This window comes from Cibotium barometz, chromosome 3 (genome assembly GCF_041138505.1).
Source record: "Cibotium barometz isolate CiBa-2024 chromosome 3, ASM4113850v1, whole genome shotgun sequence".
NCBI lineage: Eukaryota > Viridiplantae > Streptophyta > Polypodiopsida > Cyatheales > Cibotiaceae > Cibotium > Cibotium barometz.
In genome coordinates this window covers 66470334-66494236 of record NC_141048.1, presented here as the reverse complement: position 1 = coordinate 66494236, position 23903 = coordinate 66470334, and the positions used below count along the sequence as shown (strand labels likewise).

Below are 23903 nucleotides of genomic sequence, written 5' to 3'. Positions count from 1 at the left end.
TGCACACAAAGCACTCTCTAACTACTAAAGTGGCAAGATAGACAGTTTTGTGTATGCATGGTGAGATTTTCTCCATGACTGACTGTTAGCCGGATATTTGCCGTTACTAAGGTTATGGTGGAGTTTGCTAAGAACTACACATTCACAAACCTAGCTTGAGATTCAATCAAAGAACTACTTTTCTAAGCAGGTAACATTCTCCCCTTTCAATGTACTTTGTTACGTGTATTTTCTTTAACATGCATATTCATTGGCATTTCTTTTTTATTTAGGTTGCTAATTTTTTGTATATATCTATCTTCACATGGAGTTTAAGGTTTAAGCTTTAGGGTTTAGACTTTAAGATTTAGAGCTTTGGTTTCAAGGTTTAGGGTTTAGGGTTTAGGATTTAGAGTTTGGGCTTGAATGTCTTGGGTTTTGGTTTCAAGGTATAGGGTTTAAAATTTAGAGTTTGATAGATCATATTTAAGAGCAGAATGCCGCAATATATTAATAACTTGTCAATGATGGTCTTGGATACCAACTCAAAATTGTGTGTGTAGCTATAAACACGTGGGGGAGTGCATATACATCCCAACCCACACATGCACATGCATGTGTTAAATGAAGAAACTAGAATAAGAACATGATGTAACCCAACGAGTAACCCAATTTAGTGAAACACTAGCCAATGTTCAAAAGAAAATTCAAAATGATAAGGAAATGTAAATGTCACAACCACAAAGAGCCATGCAACGTTGGAAGCTATGTAGACACACATGTGTTGCACATTAAATAAGAGAACATTTTTATCTAGCCCTATGTAGAAACTCTAAAGTAACCACCCCACTATAAACCTCTTGGTTGCATGGCAATTCTATTTTGACAAGAGAAAACCCTCTCATATATACCTTAAGAAGAAACCCTAATGAATCCATCCCACATGGTTGCATGGCTCTTAAATACTTCCCAATGTTGTATGAACCAATCTTACAACTAGTTTCCCACTATACTTATTTTACTTCTGCACCAATCTTACAACTAGTTTCCCACTACAAACCTCTTGGTTGCATGGCAATTCAATACTTGCAAGACAAAACCCTTTCATAAATCTCTAGTCGAAACTAATGAAGCCATCCCACATGGCATGGCTCTATACTTTCCCAATGTTGTATGATGCAAGAGTCATCAACAAACTTATTTTGCTCCTACAACAATCTTACAAGTAATTTCCTTTGTCATTATTATGTCTTGCAAGCATCCATGTGAAATTTCTCAACGATCACATGAACATGTATTTCATTGGTTCTCAACATATAACTCCTAAAGTTCACTAGTAAATACCTCAATTCTTAAGGCATGCATGTGTAGGTTCCTTGATTGGCTTGATGCTATGACTTAGTTAATGCTCACAGCAAATTTTCAAAATGAATTAGTGATGATGGGAAACGTTTTCTAGCCATTACTTTACAGGAGGGAACTCCATCATCAACGCCTAGATTGGGGAGGTTTGTCTACTTCTGGCTTAACTTACCACTCCTGTTCTTGGGCCCAGAGCTAACTTAAAGATGTAAAAGGTGGCAAAAATCAAGAGAATCCAATGTGATTTGAGTTACTGATGCACAATATCCTGTTGCAAAGCTCTGAAAGTGTATTATACCTTAGCTTGGTAATCATACATGAAACTCTCCGTCCTTGTTTGTACCACATGAGAAGCCAGCATGAGACATGAAGCTTTCTTTCACAGTTTGTTTCACAAACACAATATCACCAAAGGACCAACTGTTTATTGCACTGCAGGGAATGCTTTCCAGGGCTCATATTGAATGTTCTGACCATCCTTTAATGCAAGCTAGGAAATTCGTTTACTGACCAAATGTTTCCTTACAAGACAACCTTAAAAATAATATTTATGCTTACAAGGTTCCTTCCACTTTGAGAGTTGCAATCTACAAAACGTGTAGCAATGGCTACCACTAGGTTGGACATATTAAAAGCATACACTGAATTTAGTCCTTTGGCTGACACTAATTTTTTACTCTAGAAATTTTCCATCTACCATAAGCAAAACTCTCCTCACACTTCAGTGTTTAATAGTTCTTTTACACATGAACATCTAAAAAAGAACTGCTCTAGACTCCAGCAAACTTGATTACATGTACAGAAATGATGTCAGAAATCATGCAGTTGTTGATGGAAAAGATGCCATATATATAGCCTACACCTTAAAAAAACAGACAAAGCGAGGCCCATCAAAGAGCCTGCATTGCTCATCTTTGTTATTCACCTGAACTAAAACTAAGCACCTGCTTATGCAGCAGGTGGCCTCAATGTTGGATCATGTATGTTTTCCAACTGACCCTGTGAGCAATGTCTGATCTCTACAGAGTCTTTACCATGCTCTTCAGTTACCAAGGGTAACCCACTTCTATCTAATGAAAAACCTGGCTTTTCCTGGACAGAGAATGTGGAAGAAACAATTGAAGAGGGACTGGGAGTGCTCCCTTCATGCAACTCCAAGTCCGCATCCTTCACTTTGGGATCTTGTGCTGCTGCTTCAGTCGTGTCCTGTGCCGACAAGAAAAGAGTATTTTAGCCACTCACTTTCCGTGTTTAGTCTTGTAAATGAATAGAAAAGCATTGCTCTAAGAAGAAGTGCTGTGCCTGATGAAAGGAAATGGTAATAAAGATATAACCTCACCTGTATAACTGGAGATTGTGAAACTTGTGCTGCCATGACCCTTGCATTTTCTTGCTCTGATTCCACCGGCGGATGTGGAGAGCTGCTCTGGGAGGTAGGAGAATGATCACTGCTGTCTTTTGATATTTGACTCGACGAATGATTTTGAGCAGGTATAACAGGAATACCAGGTACACAAGGTCTATACACAGGCGAACCCGATGTCGGGGGTGTTTGGGAACCCTGACTGGGTGAGATTTGGACAACATAGCCTGGAACAGGCTGTTGGACAGAAGATGGGTATTGGGCATACGGTCTTTCTATATGGGAATGAGGGGTTACAGGAGGTGGAAACGTTGGAAAAGGCATATATGGATTACCCCCATCCCCGGCCCTATTTCCAAACATGGCAAGCGGTTGGAGGGTATGATGCATATGAAACATGCCTAGAGGGGGTGCAATTGGCATGTATGATGTGGGGCTAACAAGGGGGGCACGAGGTCCGCCTAACTGATGTGAATCGGACTGGACAAGAGAGACCGGCTGCGGAACAGGTATTGGATAGGGGTATGCCGCTGCAGCACCCATCACCAATGATGGGTCCAAAGCCATCCATGGGGATGATGAGCGTAAGCGTTGTTGGAGCTGGCTTTGAAGCTGCTCTGTCTCACTCTTCAAAGTCACTTTCTCCTCTCGCAGTTCATTTTTCTCTTGTGTAAGCTACACAATACACAAGACATACTTGAGCATCCATGGTGTTAGAGCATCCAAGTAAGTATGTATCTAAAAAGAAAGTTGCTGAAGGGGAATGCATGCCAAACCAGCATGTTAGCATACATCAGCAGACTCGTCTAGAAGAGAAGCATGCTCCATCTTTAACCTTTTCACTTCCTCACGGAGGTCTTTGACAACTTGTATACTTTCCCCCAAGACTGTAGCCTTGTCATTCTTCGGTCTATCTGAATCTGGCACGGAAAAACAGCACAAAATTGAAGAATGTAAAGCTCTTAAAGCCTTAAAGGACAAGGAAATACAAAAACATAGCAGCTCCAAATGCACATATCCTTACCTAGTGCATTTGCAAGCTCTGAGAATTGTTCATTTAACTTGTCTCTTCTCAGCTTTTCCCGGTCAGCTTTATGCATCCGTCTCACAGATAAACGATCTTCAGCACCTTGACCTCCAGCACTCGGCCTGTCCATGCACAGCACATTTTACACTTTTATACAAGACACTGAAGCTTGCTACATGAAGTTCCATCTTTTATGGCTGGCCTAAGCATTGAGATATACATCTTTGGAAATAATCAATTGCTCAAAAAGTTTTGTATTTTTTGCTTGCTTAACATCAGCTCAATTATGATAATTTGGCCCTGGAGCCGCATAGTCATAGGGGACGGAAGGGACGAGGGCTTGGAACGGAGGGACGCTGAAACGGGATGGACCGGCAACGGGGACGGACGGACGGACGGACGTCCCCTAGAAATCGTCACTCACAAGGGACGGGGACGCCGGTGGGGGACGGCTCTGTGGGGGGACGGCAGGGAGCCATTGTGCGTTTTTCTGCCCGTTTCTAGCCGTTTCGTTCGCCGTTTCTAGCCGTTTATGGCTGTTGGCTTGGCCGTTTGGGGATGGCTTGGCCCTCTCTCTCTCTCTTGCCCTTGAGGCTTGCCTCTCTCTCTTGCCTATCTATATAAGAACAAGCCTCTACAAGGCTACAAGCACGCACAACTTTCAAGCTTTCAAGCTTCTTCTAGCTTCCAACTTCCAAGTTCCAAGCCTCTCACACAAGGCCCGCTGCCCTACTCTCTACTATCTAGACTCTCTCTCTCTCTCTCTCTCACCTCTCCCTCAAGCCTCGAGTCATCCAACTTCCAAGCCTCTAGGCTCTGGGCCTCTCTCTCTCTCTCTCTCTCTCTCTCTCTCTCTCTCATTCCTCAAGGCTCAAGAGTCAAGCCATCTTCAACCATGGCATCCTCCTCACATGCCGGGGCTTCCCATAGAAGGACAACGGGATGGACATGGTGGGAGGAGGTTAACTACACCCCATCCGCTCATGGAGGCGGTTGTCGGCCATGGGCATGCAAGCTTTGCCCGTACCGGCGAACGGGTGGCGCCAACAAAGTGCGAGCGCACCTCTTGCATGAGAGTAGGCATGAGGTGAAGTTTTGCACGAATGTCACGCCCGAGAAGAGACGGGAACTTCTTGACAAGCTTAGCGTCTACGAGGCTGTCGAAGCGGCAAGAAGGACACCACGAGTGGCCGTGGATACCGCGACGATGAGGAAAGGAACTCAAGATTCTACAATGGAGTCATGTGGTGGATCGGGATCATGCACACCATCACCTTCACCATCAAGTCGGAATGTTACTCCATCCACGACGCCGGCACCCTCCATCTCCACGGCCTCTCAACCATTACGTGGCCCACGACGACAATCTACACTTGGGGAGAATTGGAACCCCAAGTTGAAGGAGGAGGTGGATATGGCGGTGGTCCGCTTCTTCTTCCACGACCACATTGCCTTTCAAGCGGCTAGGTAAGTGCAATCGATCATTGCCAATTCATCATTCATGTTTTCATCATCCTAGTCCCCTTCTCATTAGTAAATTACTTTCTTGAATAGGTTGGAATACTTCAAGGTCATGGTTAAGAAGATTGGGGAGTATGGCTCAACCTATACGTCCCCCTCATCCGAGAGCTTGCGCACTATATTGCTCGAGAAGGAGAAGCGCATTGTAGAGCAAGCGGCCGACAACACAAAGCAGCAATGGGAGAGGAACGGAGTATCCCTCATTGTGGATGGATGGAGTGACACCCGCAAGAGGAGTATTCACGGCGTGGTTGAGACTTTAGCACTTTTTTGTCATTGACTCATTTGAGTCCGTCCATGTATTCTGCCTCCTTAAGGCTTAGTCCTGACTCGAGTCAAGACTCATTTTGTATCTACTTAATTATTAATACAATCAACCGTGAACGCCTTCACTCTTTGATTGACATATTTTGTTAATATGACTCAAAAACTTTTAAAAAAAGTATTTTTTGAGTGTCGTTCCCTCCCCCGTCCCCGTTCCCTACTTATGGCCGTCCCCCGTCCCCGTCCCCCGTGCTGGAGAACTCTTACATCTTGTAGGCTCTGCCATCTTTCATGGAAGAAAAAGCAATACTTGTCAATCACTTTCGGAGGTTGGTATGTGATATCAGAGCATATGACAAACCTTGCCCAAGCAATGTTCAGACTCTGCGGATATGGCTGGTTTCTGATCATAAGAAGGGAGCACTTAGCCTGTGTCAGGGATGGGCTGCCCAAGGACAAATGTGCAGGCTGGACTAGGTCCAGGCATTGTTCACAGTAGCGTGGGCATGCTGGATATGCACAGGCAGGCCAGACAGGTTGCACACGTTGAGCAGGCAGATCGGGCAGTGTCCAGGAAGAGCGCCCAAGTGTGGACATACTGGGTGTGAATAAGGGCTGGCCGCTGGTTGAAGCACTCAATGGTTAACAATGCCTATCTGATGGCTGTCAGTCTCATTCATTCATCAGCCAAGCATCATTGAGTCATAGAGAGCTCAAGAGCTGTGCTACCATTAAGTATCTCTAGTTCATCATTGTACATATTTTATGATAAGTAATACAAGGTAGATTAGGTCACCTTCTCTACTGTGTTGCGCATGAAGAAGCAGCAGTTTGTTGCATGGGTTCACGTCTCTAAAAAGGTGCTAGCTGCAATCAATCAATCAATCATAAACATGCTTCCGCAACCAACCATGTTACATTGGTATCAAAGCGTCAAGCTTTGAGAGAAGAATATTAAGGTGTGGAGCATCATTAGCCAGTTCACCTAGGTTTCACAGGAAGCATGTGGGACTATTAATGCACTCTTCTAGGTGGGACACATACTCGACCTCTGAGCTGGCCAATGGTTAGAAGCATGTACACATCACACCCGAGAAAGTGTGCACGTGACATTCCTTCCCGCTTAACCGGAAGCACGGGTTCAAATGATGCTCTACCTCCACTTGTCTCACTTTGATCCTCTATCTTGCTTTAGAATTTGTGCATCTCTTTGTGTGGGAACTGGCCTTTTATTGGTGCTTTTATGTTTTTCCCAACTCATTTACAGTCGTGGGTATTTTGTCACGTGAGTAGGCAATCCTGCCCATTGCCTATATAAAGTTCCCTTTCGCTCACTTGTAATCATCCATTCACAGGCGCATTGCTTAACACCTATCTGCTGGCTGGTATTGCCATTGTAAAGCCTCATGCTACATAATCTATGATGTTCATTGTCTGATATCTCTCTCTCTCTACCTCTCTCCCTTTCGCTCACTTGTAATCATCCATTCACAGGCGCATTGCTTAACACCTATCTGCTGGCTGGTATTGCCATTGTAAAGCCTCATGCTACATAATCTATGATGTTCATTGTCTGCTATCTCTCTCTCTCTACCTCTCTCCCTCTCTCCTATGTATCTGCTAGTGCTATTCTATCATGGTATCAGTCGCCTAGGTACCTGGTATCTGATATCATGTTCATTGTCTGATATCTCTTTTTTTTTTTTTTCTCGTGAAATGGTGTTTTATATTATATGTAAAATGTACATCAGCCACATGGCTCACACAGAACCTATGGCCCCAAACAAAACCCCCACAAAAGATCCTCTAAAGGATCATGACAATGCAAACCTGTACACTAATAAGAAAGCCTCCTAACCAAATAAGCATCCCAGATAAAAGGATCAAAGATGAGCCAACCGAGCTGCCGTAGACCATAACGAAATAACATCTGCATCCAGTAGCTGAGCTGAGAGAAGAGAAGAAAACTGCCAAAGCAGCAAACCGCGGATACGTAGAATGTGCCCATGTATTCCAGACAAGGAATCAAAAATGAACCCATTCCGTGTAGTCCAAATATGCCAAAGTCCTGTCCATCTAAGGAAATGGAATATCACAAGGTGGCTATCTGAAGTAATGACTTGAGGACAAATCCCAAATATCCACTGATGAGCCGAAACAGTAGACCTCTCTACTGCCTCCCAAACGCGAGAGACAAAAGACCAAATCTGACGGGCCACTGGACAACTCATGAACAGATGCATAACTGTTTCAATGCATGTTGTGCAGAAGAAGCAAGAGGCCAGTGTAATTTTACGACGGCTCAGCTGATCCCGTGTAGGTAACCCTCCCACCAACATCCTCCAAATGAAAACCTTACCTTGGTAAGGGAGCTTAGACTGCCAACCACGCATAAGAGTTTTCTGCCACCATGATTTAGACTTGTGCAATCCCCACACCTTATTGGCCTTGGCTGAAACCCAATCTTTCTCTGATACAAGCTTATGATAGACCTGGTTAGCTGAGAGTGATATCAAGTCACCAGATTTACATAGTGCCCAATCAAGCCAAGGCTGATCTGCAGATGGCCGAGGCAATGGAGTAAAAGGCTCAACTGCATGCATGATGTCAACCCATAGTGGCTGAAATGTCCGAGGAACCCTAAAGTGCTGCCGAATACGACGAAATGAATATGGCCTGTCACGACCAGGTATCACAGCATCTCGGATTCTAACCAAGCCTAGCCTGACCATGCGGTTGAGTCGTATGCGTGAAGCATCTCTGTCCGGCCAAACAATGACACGCGACTCCACAAATGTTTCGAACTGCAAAGAGTTCAAAAGTAGTCTTTCATGACCAGGATCCCACCGAGCCAGCAGTAGAACTTCATGCCAAGAAAGGAGAATATGTGATAAAATGTGTGATGAGCGAATACGGACAGGATGAGCCGCATTCACAATGTCCCACCATGAAGCCTGCACACGTGTCCGCCCATGTGACAATCCCTCCAACTCAATCAAGTCACGAGCCATGAATACCCAAGGCTGCTCTTGCAAACACATATCCTGAAAAAGCGCCCACCTACGTGCCACCATATGCAAGCGGACATCCAGTAAAGCAGCCCCACCCATTCTTTTGGGCGTCGTAATGTGATTCCAAGCTATCCATGTTTGACCCATAATATTTCCTTGCCTCTTCCACAGGATAAACCGAATGGGAGCAACCAAACGGATGAGAGATTTGTGCGTCCAAGGTAGCAAAGGCAAAAAATAGGAAATCATGCTAAGCATAATAACCTGAGCTACCTTAACACTCACATGCATAGGCCACCCTTGAGCTTTCCAATACACAAATTTATCTGAGATCCGAGCAGAAATCCAAGCAAGAAGCGCTTGGGGGTCCACATCCACACCCACCGGATATCCAAGATGACGAACAATGTCTCCTGTATGCACCACACGGCCTTGCCACCCTAATGCCTCAAGATCAAATTCCGTGCATACAATGAGGGCTGATTTTGATGAATTTATTTTCAGCCCAGAAGCCAATGCAAAATTATTCCAAGCTTCCATTGCTCGATCTATATTGCCTTTTTCGGCCCTGAGAAACATAAAAGTGTCATCCGCAAGGGCTTGAGCAACCAATTGCTTGCCATGAGGGAGATGCAAACCAACCACTTCACCATGCGATGCCATAGCATCTAGGCGAGATAACATAGGATGAGTGGCAATGGCAAAGAAAAGAGGGCTAAGAGGACAGCCCTGCCGGAGAGAACGGGTGAGAGAAATACCATCCGAAAGTCCTCCATTGAGCATAATCCGCGTGATAGAGCCAGAGCCAAGTAAATGCACCAAATTAGCCATTTTGGGACCAAAGCCCATGGCTGTCATTAACTGAGAAAGGCAAGACCAGCTGACATGATCAAAAGCTTTTTCAAGATCCAGCTGCACCATCACAATCTCTTGCTTCTTTGCCTTGGCATAATCCACTCCAATTTGAACATTAAGAATATTATGCAAAATATTCCTGCCATGCACAAATCCATATTGATATGGATGAACAAGAGTAGGAAGCACCTTCTGCAACAAGCGATTGGCAAAAATCTTTGTAAAGATTTTATACATAATACCCATAAGTGAGATCGGGCGCCATTGAGCCAAAGAAGTAGGCGAAGGGACTTTGGGCAACAAACGAAGTATGCCCAACTTCCAATCGGCAGGCATATATCCCTCATCCCAAACCCTTTGACAAATAAGCGTCAAAGGCTCTGCAAGCTGATCAGCACATTTTCGGAAAAACTCATTTGTCAAACCATCCCAACCAGGGCTCTTTCCCATGGGAAGTTTGGAGAGAACAGCTTCCACTTCCCCTTGAGAAACAGGAGCATCAAGCTGAACCGCCACATCAGGGTCAACTTGATATCGTACTTCAGCAAACAATGACTCCCTTGCAGCCAGGACAGCCGGTGAGACATCCTCTCGAGGGGCAAGCAAATCTTCATAAAACCTGATGCAATGCTGAATAACCTCAGAAGGTTGAGTAACAAGGTTGCCTTTGGCATCCATCAGCCTAACAATATTCTCACGCATATGTTTTTGATGCAACTTATCATAGAAGCGATGAGATTGACAGTTAGCATCCCGCAAAGCATCAAGACGTGCAAGTAGTTTAAAGCGAACATATTGTGCTTCCTGCACCCTAGACAGCTCCTTTTTCAGCCATTCTATGGCATCCACAACTTCTGCATCCATAGAGTCAGTAAACATGAACGCCTGCAAGCCCTTTAAAAGCGACTCAAGGAGGGCCACATGCTGTTTTTGAATAGAGGCATTAGCAAGACCATAATGCCGTGCTAATTTCCGAGTGTTGGTAAGGAACACTGGCCAAGCATGATAATCAGCCATGGACACTCTTGTGGAGAAATGTCGTATCAACTGACGCATATAAACATCAAAAACTTCATGCTCCAAAAAAGTGTGATTTAAGCGCAAAGGCAAGCGTCCCAACAAGCCTTTATATGCATCCACAGGATGATAGACCATTTCAAACACAAGCGGCCAATGATCTGACAAAACCTGTTGCTGATCAACCATCATAGTAAGAACCTCTGGCAAAAAGAGATCTTGATGTAAAATATACATCCTATCCAGTCTAGCATAAGTGCCCCGAAACTGTTGTGAGGCATAAGTGTAACCCCTTTCATCTGAATGCAACCAAGACCACATGTCTTGTTTTAGCGACCTTGCTGCAAAAGCTTCCCACGCCTTTCTCTCCGGGCCATCCATTACAGAATGAGGCGACGTGGCTTGCTCCCTGGAGACACACATATTAAAGTCCCCCATCACAAAGCCAGGATGAGAGATTGAAAGGGCACACAAGTCATTCCATAGCAAACGGCGTGCACGAGCATTATTTGGAGCATACACCCCTAACAACCATAAAGGCGTATCATCCCAAACAATCTGTATCACTAGAAATCTTCCATGAACATCTTGAATCACAAGAGAAGGCTGAAACTGCGAACGAACAGCAAACATAACACCTGACTGCGAAGCAGGATGTCCGCTGTAGAAAACATGAAACCCCTTATATACATAGGCTTTGCCAGCCAACTTATGCTGCTTATGTTCAACTGCACACAAAACATCCCAACCATGACAAAAAGTTGTACGCCAAAGCCTGAACTGCTTTTGGCGCGAAGAAATACCCTTTACATTCCATTGTACAATTTTCATAAGCCTTCCCAGAAAAGGAATCAACAAGGCCGTGTACTAGGCCCAGGACAATCTGCCAAATCACGAACCTTTTGAAGCATTGCATTTTTAGATATGGTATTTGTGATCTCAAACTGCCCTTCGAGTTCCCGAGCACGTGTCAAAGGGTAATGACCATCCCATGGCGAGATGACCTCACCCTTCGAACCAAACACAAGAGGCAATTGTTGTTGTGCTTCTTTTGTTAGGCGACTTTTAATAGGATAGCGTTCTACTCTATCCACCCCAAGAGGCCCTGTACCCTGAGAAAGTTGGCCTCCCGGCCTCTCAATCCTGGTCTGTTGCTGGGCACCTGAACCCAAAGGGCGACGAGCATATGTATGTAAGGGCCCCTGATGAGTACGCAAAGGCCCCCGCCAAACAGCATCTGAGAAATCCCCCCGCGGGGCAACAAATCGTGTCTTTTTACCACGTACTTCCACCCATGGCTGCTCAACCTCATTCTGAACATCCACATGTACATCCATGTGTTGGGCATCATGTGAAGGAGCATCATGCTCATCTTCCACGGGCAACTGCCCATCAAGGATATCCTTTGTAGCAGCAACTTGTTCTTTCTTAGGACATTCGGAGACAAAGTGGCCCATCTCACCACATTTGAAACAGTGGCCAGCAAATGTATCCCACCTCAATTCATACATTAAAGGTTGCAGCCCAGCCATATTGACACGCAAATGTGTCGGCCTAGGTCTCCCAGTATTCCACAACATGCATAGACGATTTCGGTTTCTAGATGTCATTCGAGGCACCACCAAGACATCACCGATACCTCGCAAGAGACTTGGTAAAACACGCCAAAACATTGGTGGGAATTGTTTCACTTCAACCCAAACTGGGCAAGCCTGGCGCAACATATCTTGGTACTCTGCCATAGGCTTCCACGGAACCACATGAACCAACTGCCCATCCAAAAAAAGTGGCACCTGCTCCAAGACTGCCCTACGGGCTTCCGAAGTGCGAAAAAGTATTTCATAAAAGCCTCTCGGACCATCGTAAATCTCCTCAAGTGCCTCAGGCGACACCAAGCGTCCCAGCCATGCTCTAAGACGAGGCAACAATGGAATACGCCCAGTAAAGAAAAAGATAGCAGCACGATCATGAAAATCTGCTAGCTGTTGTAGCAACAAAGGAGTCTCCATGCATACATCAGCCACACCACTATTATCTACTGCAGCCATTTGCACGCTATTTGCCTTCACATATTCTTGCAGAAGCTCACCAGTGATCTGCAGCAAACGTGCAAACTCCGGAGAAGGTGCCTGAGAACTTTCCTTTGCATTCTCTCCAACATTCACCGGAGTATAGCTTGCATCAACATCAACCCTTTGACGTTTTTGTTGCTCTGAGGCATCTGAAGCATAACCCACATCCTTCTCGATCATCTCCTCAATAAGATCCATGTTAAGGCTATTGGCAGCCATGTCGCCAACAGCAACAGCCGGGTCATCCAAATCCATGTACAAAAGCAAAGAAAACTCGTTCTCTCAAACCCAAATTCAGCACCTGCTGCAGTGCTGGCTGGAAACTCTTCTGTACCTGCAGTACCTGCTGAAACCCTACTGTACCTGCAGTACTGGCTGGAAACTCTTCTGTACCACCTGCTGAAACCCTACTGTACGTGCAAGTCACCTGCTAGAAACCCTACTGTACCTACAGTACCGGCAGCTGGAAACTGTTCTGTACCTGCAGTACTTGCGGAAACTATTGTACCTGGAACAACCCCTACTGTACTGCAGCACCTGCTGCAAACCCTACTGAACCTGCAGTACTTGCTAGAAACCCTAGTGTACCTGCTGTATTTACAGTAATACCTCTTGTTGCAAGCAGCTTCACTGATAACGAAAGGCGGTGTGTTGTCTTTCCAGTTTGTCTGATATCTCTCTTTCTCTCTACCTCTCCCTCTCCTATGTATTGCTTCCGCTAGTGCTATTCTATCATGGTATCAGTCCCCTAGGTACCTGGCTGCCCACATCTGCGTTTTTCTACCTCGAGGAGTTGCATTTCCTGAGCTTGAAGGTGGCTGCGTTTTTTTCTCTACAGGATCAGTGTTTTCTGCACTGGCGCCCCTCCTTCATCAGCGTTTTCATCTTTTGGTGCTCCTACCCTGCGGTATCTGTCAAAGGGCAATGGAAAGATGTAGATGAATGACACAAACGCTGAAGCTCCAAGAGAGATGAGAGACAACAGCAAAACGCTGATGTACTAATCCTCAAGAAAAGAGTGGATATAACCAGCCCGTATGCAAGGAGTGGACTCCGTGAACCATACCCAACTTTACCATCTCATGTGACTAGTACACAATACCATAGAAGTCCCATAAGCAAATGTACTGTCAGCCTCAGTACCTTGGGTGAATACAAAGATGTCACCAAGCGACTTCTAGATAAAAAACTGAGCCTGTCTGTAACAAGGGAGCAGAGGTGCTACCCCCTCTCTTGAGCATTAGGCAATGCTCCAGACCCATGCTCTGCTGAACCTGAATGAGCCATAACAAGAGTCGGCTCCAACTCAAAAGCATCAAGATAAAGCTGCAATACCTAAGGTGAATCTGCTAAGTCACCCTCCTCCATCCACTTCGCATCCATCAGTGAATAGTTCTTTAAACTTCACAAGAAAGCGACGGGAAACTTTACCTTGTACCTTTCCTTTCTTGTGTGCCAGAATCTGCTCAAGAATAAGAACTTCATCAAGTGCCTCTGCTTCCAACTGAGCCTCATTTGATACATCCACAGGCACCCAAAACTTGCTTGCACTCCACCCAAGTGGTAAGCACAAAATCCCGATGAAGCATAGTAGATCACCACTGCTAAACATAGAAAGAAGCTGCCTTCCGAACCCCATGAAGCCTCCGTGAAGATACCACTGGTGACAAAATGTCAAAAGTCATAGCCTTCAACCCATCTCTTGCACCATAACTCTTCAACTTTTTTGTTCTTGGCTGACTACTTCCTGTCCTTGGTGTCTTTTCTCCTAAGCTTCATCTTTAGTTTTTTTCATCACCTAATATAGGCAAAGACTCATAATCCTGCACTCTCCTGTACTTCCTTTTCACCTTCCACATGTTGAAGCTTTTGATGTGACAACCACGGGCTCGCCTCCTTGAGAAAGTCGACGATATCCCGGCGATGGAACCTTGAAACCGGCCTTCAGAAATCTGACGGGCGGTGGAACAAACACTCGCACACAAAACACTTCATCACCCATGGGAACCTGGAAAAGAAAAACAAACAGGTGGAGCTAGAATGCTCCTGCAAATAGTACAAGGACACCGATTGGCCCCAAAACGCAGTGGCGCCCCTTGCGGTATTTCTTTACTTGATCAAATATGAGTACAAAGTACAACTCGTCGAATCCTTTACCAATAGGATCCCTTTTAGCTTTTCACCCAGGACTTTCCAAATAAGAACTCTCGTTATCAGCAAAGCATTCCATAAAGAAGGCACACCTGTACGACACCTCCCTGCTTGAAAAGGTCTTCTCCATCTCAACCATGGATCTCACGAACCCTTTTCCAGACAACAGGTTGGCTGTACCAAACCATATGTCCTTCCCTATAGTCATAGCTTGCATGTAACCTCGAGAAAACTAGAACCTGTTCACATGAATCCAGAGACATGCTTTCCACACGAAACCAGAGACCTGTATCTGATAAACCATAGACCTGTATCCATAAACCATAGACCTGTATCCTCGATACCAAAGTCCTGTTTCTTCACGAAAGACCAATGTCATGTTTCTATGACAGATAAATCCTCATATGCACCATCCAATCACTATGCCAAAAATCCAGAGAGAGAAAGATAGAGGATGTGTCAAGCCATCCCTGAATACACATAGGACCAAGACGAAGAGCAACACATCTCTTCCAAGAACATCTTCCTGTGCATATATAGCCTGATCCTTTGCATCCTAATCTCGTAAATAAAAGCCTGCTTGCGGAGAGAGAGAGAGAGAGAGAGAGAGAGAGAGAGAGAGAGAGAGAGATCCCTTGGCTGTTAGCCCCTCGGTGCCTCCTTCAGCTCGCCTTCTTCCAGGAGAAAGATAGATAGAGACCCACGCTAACTGCTTCCACACATGCAGCCACCTAGCATAGAGAGTCTCCCATTTGACCCTCGTCTGGCTACCATATTGTCAGCAGAGAAACTCTTGCCTGACGCCGCCTGCCTAGCTGTAGCCCATAGATGTAGTCCCCTGGTCGCTCTTTACTTGGTAGAAGCCCATACTCAACCACCCAATCACTTGCCTGGCTGCTCATGTGCAGCAGCACCTTGTTGTAGGCCATGTACATCAACACCTTGTCAGCGCCCAACAACAGCAACTCATGCATGCAAGTGTAGCAACACCCATCAGTAGCATCTGATGGCGGTGGCAACAGCAGTAGCAGCATCAGCATGTCAGCAGCAGCAGCAATAGCAACAGCAACAACAGTATCAACCAACAGCGGCGGCAGCGGTACCCGGCGGCGGCGGCGCTGTACCCGGTGGCGGTACTCGACAGCAGCGGCGGTACCTGGTGGCGCGGCACTGTACCCGACGGCGAGGCTGTACCCGACGGCCGTACTCAACTTTGTACCTGGCGGCGGCACAACGGCTCTGGCGACAGCGGCGACTCTGTCAGTGGCGGCGGTGGCGGCGACGGCTGTACCCTGTGGCGACGCGGCGGCAGTGGCTAGCGCCAATACCCGTGTGCCACACCATGGCCACCTTCCACATGGCAATCACACTCCCCTACTCGCCACCCTTTGCCCTCTTTAAAGAAAGAATGCGCTTTTCATAAAAACGCCAAAAGCAACTTATCAAAAACGCATGCCTTCAAAAATTAAGCCTTTAAGTCATCAAAGGTTTAAAAACCATAGAACTTTTTTTTAAAAAAATCTCTTTTGTTCCCTTTCACACTTGGGCTGGCCACACACTTATGGGTTTCCTTTTCACATTCAGCTGATGCTTGTCCACACTGTGCGTCCCGTGCCTGTGCCTGTGCCCACCTACTTGTTGTCTAGAGGGAAAAACACAGGGTCGTAACATTGGTACGACAAGTACTAAGATGAATACAATTATAGAGATTGGTACATCAAGTATAAAGGCTAGTACAACAAGTACAATGATAGTTAAATAGGTACCATGGTAAGAGTACAAGTACAATGGCAAGTATACCTAAAATATTAAGGATACCGCCATAGCAAAGCTAGAGAGAGAGAGAGAGTATCCTTTTGTAGAGAAAAGGGAAGTAGTATAGAGACTCTACCTACAGTGTTGTAGACACGAATTCGAGCAACCAACATGGTAGATGCTAATTTGCAACAATAGAGTCTGCTCAAATGAAGAGAGGGGGCTCCTCAAAGATTTGGTGCTCTCATGAGCTAGAATGACAAGTAAAAGCTATAATGACAAATGGAGAGCTAAGGTGACAAGTGTGGAGACGCTTGTCTCACTTTGATCCACTGCCTTGCCACATGTCCCAATTTAAGAGATGGTCACCCTCCCATAAACTTCATCTCTAAAAATATCTCAACTCGTAAACATTCTGTCAAAGGTGCTTCAACAAGTCCCCCCGTTTTGCTTAGGTAACGGACATAATGATGCAAACTGAATTTGTATTGGGCTTGTCCAAAAATAGTAACCCTCCTAGCTTTTAAAGTCTGTACCTTTGTATCCCACCTTATTAGAAATGTATGTGAACACCATGTAGAAATATGTTTCAATGCTAGATCTCTCCCAAATACTCGAGAGCTTGCCATATATGTGTTGCACTTGACACTTGAGTTTCAATGCCCATTTCAATACCCAAGAAACCATCTTTCCCAAAGCTTATACATTAATGCATATTTGGGCGTCCCGAAATCCACCAGACCTCTTTTCACACTGGACATGCCAAGTTGAGGAGCAAGCGGAAGAAATCAAACCAGTTTTAGGTTTTGAAGACCTTGGAGGATGCCCTTTGTATATATTCACATTTTGGCAATATACAATAGATTGGGTCTCTCTCACCTCGTATTTAAGTGTAGATCTGTAAACATCTCTGTATATGTTCACATTCTGGCAATTTACAATAGATTAGGCCTCTCTCTCCTCTATTGCGTCTTTTTTTTCTTTTCCAAGTGGTAGATCCGTCTAGTAGTTAATGTTTTCCTCCGTAGAAGACGCATCATGTGTACCCACCAGAAGGCGAGTCCCACCCGAAGGCAACTTTTATGTGGGATGTGGTCAAGCCATGTAGGGCACCATTGGGAGGAGCACCAGCACCCCACTTGGTATTGAGTAATTGCACTTAACGCTGGGCTGCAACTCCCTTGGCTCCTCTATTGCATCTTGCAAGGTAGATTAGTGTTAATCTCTCATGTGCTTGGCATTAATCCACAGTAGCTTTTGCATGAAAGAAAACAGTGGGGTTATCTTGAGAGAGAGAGAGAGAGAGAGAGAGAGAGAGAGAGAGGGGGGGGGGGGGGGAGGGTACACTGTACACTAGATGATGTCCCAAATACCTAACTGGAGGGCCCCCTCCCAAAGGGGTATTTGCTTCTATTTCTGCAATGAAGAATGAGTTTTAAAAAGGGGCTGAATCTGTCTTAAAACTGAACTGAACTGTGTTACCTCAAAGGGAGCTGCATTTATCTCCTTACAGGCTGCAGAACAGCTGCCAGAGATCTCACACCTGAGGGCTGCAGTTTGACGACCTTCTACTTGTGGTTGTCTCCTTGTGGGCAGGCTGCCAGAGATGAAGCAAATAAAGGGGACTTGAAGAATAGGGAATAAGGGATTTTATCACCCTATATATAGGGGCTGGACTGTAGGCGTGCTGGCCGACCTAGTTGGCACTGCACACAGACCAATTAAGTGCCTCCTACTTCCTACCACTCTGTCCATGCCCTGCTTGTTGGTGATGCTTCCTATGAGTAGAATGGCTAGTGAATCCAATTCTATTCCTTGGCGTACCCACCCTCCTAGTGCACTCCCAAGCTTAATGTTATCTCATGGCATCAGGGCTTAAATTATGGTCTGTTAACCTTTCCCTGATCAAGGGGGTTTCACTAATCACTCAATGTATGATATGCCTGTCCAGCACTTTCTCGACCACAAAGGCTCCCATTTACATGCATGGAATAAGTAAACAAAGCAAAAATCCATGCCTGTCTTTACTCGGAATAAAGAGAAGGGCACAGACATTCTTCAATGTTCAAGCATATGATTAACTGAAAGGGGAAAAACAGATCAAAAGAAAACATCTGCATATGTTTGACTCCCCTCCACCCTCATCTTTTTTCTGAGACAAAATTTCCAATAGGAAAAACTTACCCATGCCCGCCCAGATCCTGAACTCGTTGTTGGGCATCCCCGCATTCATTCAATGCCTGGACATCCGCAAAGTCTGTCAAGAAAGAATGGTGCCATGGACCAGCCATCATGACCATGAGCTTCCCCAAATCGTAAGGTCGAGCTTAAGCTTAAGCAAACTTAATCAATCGGTGCAGCGCCGTCTGCTGCATTGGTTTCTTCTCGGCAGTAAGAAATTCTGCATTTCCGGGCTGCCCCTGTGCCCTGGCCAAACTCTGACCTGCAAGCTTGCTAAGCAGAAGGCTAGCAACCTGCTTTTTTTTAGCTTTCTCTCATTGGCTATACTGGTGTGTGGTAAGATGAGATGTGTGTTCCCTCATATTTAGCTACCATGGTCTCTATAATAGAATAATGGATTCCTCCACAGGAATCTATACATGGTTTTTCACATGGCCTGTCAGAATTTTAAGGGCTCCCGCACATAGCTTTTTGTTAGCAACAAGGGGGGCCCTTTGAGTCATGTGTTTCATGCCAAGAAATAAGGGTTTCTTTACATAAGGTGTTCCCTCTTAAGACTCTACTTCAAGGCAGACCCTTGAAGCATGTGCATGTGTTTCATGTCAAGCAATAAGGGTTACCTTACATAGGGTGTTCCGAATGCCGTGAGAGAGAGGTAATGTCATTCAACATTTTTACACACTCGCATTGGCACAATTGTTTTCTCTCTTTTTTTGCAAAGCAGGAACACGCACACTCTTTCCCCCCCCCCCACCTTTGCATTGGCAATTGTTAATTTGGGTGTCGTTTACTTGAGTATTGTCCTTCAAACATGCAATATTGAAGGTCACTAATCTTTCTAAGCCTTAAAAATTCAAGCCTCCTCATTGAAGTGTTTATGTGAGTTCAATAACCACTTCTTTTATAATGCCCAAAGTGTAAGAACCTTTATTTCAACTTTCCTAGAGGCATTACATCTCTCTCTCTCTCTCTCTCTCTCTCTCTCTCTCTCCCCCCCCCCACCAAGAGCAACCCTACACATTTACAAAAATAACTTGCCTTCTTCTAAATCTATTCCCTTCTTCCTTAAGGGTGTGCACAAAGCTTTTTGTCGAAAAAAGAAAAGTGCATGCCTCCTCCCTCCATGCTGTACATCCCTGCTAAATCAAGATGTTATCATTTTTCAACTTTCTAAGAGAGAGAGAGAGAGAGAGAGAGAGAGAGAGAGATTAGATTAACATCCACAAAGGCTAACTATGACATGTGGGTCCAATTACAAAAAGTGAGACCACAAAAAGTCTTAGTATATACATCAACAATAAATTTGATAATAAAAACAAAGTTATATAGTCTACACGCTCATGGAAGTCAAGTACACATAGGAATTGACATTGGGTTAGGTATTCACTCATAAAGACATCAAAAATAAAATTCATGATAAAAACAAAGTTATATGAGTCAAGTACACATACATTGGCATTGGGTTAGGTATTCACTTGTTTAAACATCAACAATAAAATTGATAATACAAAAACAAAGTTCTATGAGTCTACATGCTCATGAAGTACACATGCATTGGCATTGGGCTAGGTATTCACTTGTATAGACATCAACAATACAATTGATAACAAAACCAAAGTTCTATGAGTCTACATGCTCATGGGATTCAAGTACATAGACATTGACATTGGATTAGGTATTCACTAGATTTGAAGACCTTGCCTTGGGGCTTGTACTACTTCTCCTTGTCTTTCATGCTAGTTCAACTTTGTACTCCTCTATGTTTTAGGTGTGTTCATGTGAGCTCTATAATATCTCCCTAGTAACCAATGCATAGTATCCTCCATATATTTTGATTGAAGCTTGCCTTTTTTCCTCCTTTATTGAAAGTGATTTTTGCATTTCCTTTGCTAAATAATGACTATGATCGTGGACCTATGCGGTCATGTCATGGCCACCCCACGTAGACAAGCCTATAATAATACTCCATAGCCAACCCCTTTTCTACATAGTTCATTAATCACATGACTATGAGTTTACTCCCTAGCTTTTACTAGCATACAGCCTCCATCTTAGCAATTCTAGATTAGCCATTGAAGCTCCCTTCCTAGAAGCACACGGGTGTGGGGCTTTGCCATCTTTGTATCATTTCAGTATTACAATATGCTTCTATGTATATTATTGTGCAATTTGAGTTTTAAAGTTTTGTGATGTAAAATATCCTACTTCTTATGAGTGTTCTCTTATATACATTGCACGTTTTATCTTCTTACAAAAAATGTGGTGATGGACAATGTGTGCTATTGAGGGGGAGCATAGTCCTTATGTGTGCTATTGAGGGGGAGCATAGTCCTTATATGTGGTTGCAAATGTAAAAGCTCAAATGGCCTTAATTAAAAGGTCATTCACTAAAGTTTGGTGAATATAAGTGGATGAGAAAAAGGTAAAAATATGTACATATTCTTAATGATGTGATGGATGATCAAAGCTAGGTAATGCCATGAGTTGTGGGATAATTAAGATTTTTTAGAAGAGAATCAAGGAGTTAATTATGGATCTTGATGCTTCTTTAAAAGCTATAAAATGATGTACTTGTACTCTCATCTTATTGAGCTATAAAATGATGTGCTTACACTCTTATCTTAGGAGAAATATTTTCAACATAATAGATTGATTTGATTTGTTAGCTTATTATCTTGCTAAGACTTCATTTTAATTGTCTTCATTATTCAATTTTAAGGTATAAAAAGCTTCTACTAGTGCTCAAGAAAGTAAACGTGTAGGTGAAATTTCAAGTGTAGCAGTCATGTTAGCTCAACTCTACTCAACAAAGAGCAAAACCCATCGACCTCTACATAGTATCACATCTTCTCCATCATAAACAAGATTGGCAACCTCATTGGCAAACGAAACTCCCCATCATTACTACACCCTCACTAGAATGTAAATCCAAGATTAAAGTGAACACATGTGTGAAGGTTTGGATGGCCTTATTGAAAAAGTAATTTACTAAAGTTTGGTGAAAGTAAGTGGATGAAAAAAAGGTGAAAAGGTGTAGAGATTCCGAGTGATGAATGAAAGCCAAATGATGTAATGAGCCATGTAGGATAATCAAAATAGTATACAAGAGAATTAATGATTGATTAAGAGAATCAAGGAGATAAATGTGGATCTAGATACTTCTACATAGAGCTATAAAATGATGTACTTGGGCTCTCACTTTATGAGAAACTCTGATAGAGTAGATTGTTTTAAGCTTATGAGCTTGTGCATCCTTTACTTGATTGAATTTTTAATTATCTTGATAATTCAATTATAAGGTTTGTTATTTGATTTGATTCTCCCTAGCTAAAACATAATGGCAAAGAGGGCACACCCACAATGAGTTTTTTATTGCTTGTCCCTCCCATGACATAATGAAATGGGAAATGAGCAAACCTTATAGCTTTTCGGTAAGGTTAAGGTAATTATTATTTTAGAAGGGTTTTAAAAGTAACCTAAGATGACCCTTGTCTCTATAGTTGTAGTTCATGAGTATGACATGACACATTTTGCCACATTATAAGCATGGCATGGCACATGTTAGAGAGAGAGAGAGAGAGAGAGAGAGAGAGAGAGAGATCATGTGTGTGTCAAGAGAGAGAGAGATTTATAAGGAAATATCCTCTACATTTGTTGCTTCTTTAGAAGGATCTAGTATTTTTTAACTATATTGGCATTTATAAGGAAATATGCTCTACATTTATTGATGCTTCTTTGGAAGGATCCAGCTTTTTTTTACACTAGTATTAATCAAACCCTTCACCTTAATCTCCTCAAGGAAAATTCCATGTTTTTTAATTAGTTAGACCATTCAAGTCATTATGCTGCCTCTAATGTCACACAATATGTAAAGATATTAGTAACATCGGATGATGACCTTTATGATTAAGAAATTGATTGTGAGGTAAGTGTAAGTTAATTTATGTGTCAAAACAAACCTCTCCAATTTCTCAAATACGCTTTTTAATCACAAGCGGATCTTTTTTCCCCTTTTAATATATAAGTGCATTTTGATATGGAACTGAATCACGTTACTTTTGCACCCTCAATCTTGTCATAGAGAATTGAGGGGAAACGTGGAAAGTTGAGATTTTTTCTTCAATTTGTAGGCTTCCAAAACTTTATGCAGGAACCACCTCTTAATCTTGGCCTCCCAGTTGCGAAAAGGGAACGAGTTTTGGGCTTTGAAAACTTGAAAAAGATTAATAATAAGTGTGCATGAATGATGTGAGAGCCTTACTATTTGTGCTAATACCATATATGAGATTAAGGAAAACATAAACCTCTCGTGAGCTCATGATTTTTGGTGCCTTCGTGTTATGGGCTGGATTCCCTACTTGTCTCACTAAAATAGCCTTTTTGTGCATATATGAATAGCCCATGTCATGGAGAATAGCCCTATGTAATCAACTTTAGAAGAGGTGAAGGAGAGAGTTTTTCGTTGCCCGTTCCATTACACATGAAGAGGGCATCCTTTTCTTGAGTGGAAGCATGTTATGCGATTAAGGTGAAGGGCCTAAACCTTTGACTCCTGCTTTTCCCAAAGATTTTTTTTTTTTTTTGCTCTTTAATTTCACAAAGGTCCAAAGCAAACTCTCAAACCGAGGTTTTTGTTAGTTCCCCTTCCCTTAAGGTTACAACAAACTAATTTCCCTTTAAGGTTACAACAAACTAATTTCCCTTTAAGGTTACAACAAACTAATTTCCCTTTACTCTCCACAAAGCCTTTGAAATTTGATTTTCTTCACCAACTTTTGAGATGTAACTTTACCACATGGTTTTCCAAGCTCCAAATTCTCTCCTTGAAAGTGATCTTAGTTGTGATACCACTAACATGATCTTGGACAAGGAGATATTAATTAACCACTGAGCAAATGAATTAATCTAAGACAAAACATGAATAAAAATCACAAGTCAAAGAGCAGCATTGGGTGTGCAATCTTCCCCCCAACCTAAGAGCCTCCCTCTTCTCGCATGAGCATTTAAAATCAGCTCAAGGAGCTAACAATAGCTTTCTTTGTAAAAATTGGGCTTCTCTTTTATATAAATAACCATATGTCCATGCACTTGCATAAAATAAATGACTAGAGAATGTAAGCTTCTCAATCAATACCCCAACCATACAAATTGGGGGGAATAATATTAAATTAAAAATGTGGCACACCCCAAACAAAATAATACTCCATGTGACACCATAGTGGGTGTCATGTGCTATGTACTTGTGGACCATCATCAATGCACCACCTTAATTGTCGTCGGTGTAATTGCACTGCTCATCACCTATCTCACAAACGTTAACCATGTCATTTAAAACAAATTAACTA

At 43.4% G+C, this 23903-nt stretch overlaps 1 protein-coding gene across 1 annotated transcript; it reads right to left on the bottom strand.

Annotated features, from left to right (window-relative positions):
* Positions 1-2040: 2040 nt before the first annotated feature.
* On the bottom strand, positions 2041-19317 carry LOC147640429 (uncharacterized). Its single transcript, XM_086780436.1, has 5 exons — positions 18562-19317; positions 3729-3853; positions 3497-3624; positions 2681-3379; positions 2041-2547 (listed from the first exon to the last, which is right to left on the bottom strand). Exons 1-5 carry the CDS (start codon positions 18675-18677, stop codon positions 2290-2292), a joined length of 1326 nt encoding a protein of 441 aa, XP_086636562.1. The 5' UTR covers positions 18678-19317; the 3' UTR covers positions 2041-2289.
* Positions 19318-23903: the final 4586 nt, after the last annotated feature.

Excerpts from the sequence above, each read along its gene's own strand:
- LOC147640429 (XM_086780436.1), bottom strand. The coding sequence starts at position 18,677 with ATGGTCATGATGGCTGGTCCATGGCACCATTCTTTCTTGACAGACTTT. Across the intron at positions 3,380-3,496 it reads TTCTAGACGAGTCTGCTGAT|CTTACACAAGAGAAAAATGA; the intron begins GTATGCTAACAT and ends TGTATTGTGTAG. Across the intron at positions 2,548-2,680 it reads CACAATCTCCAGTTATACAG|GACACGACTGAAGCAGCAGC; the intron begins GTGAGGTTATAT and ends TTGTCGGCACAG.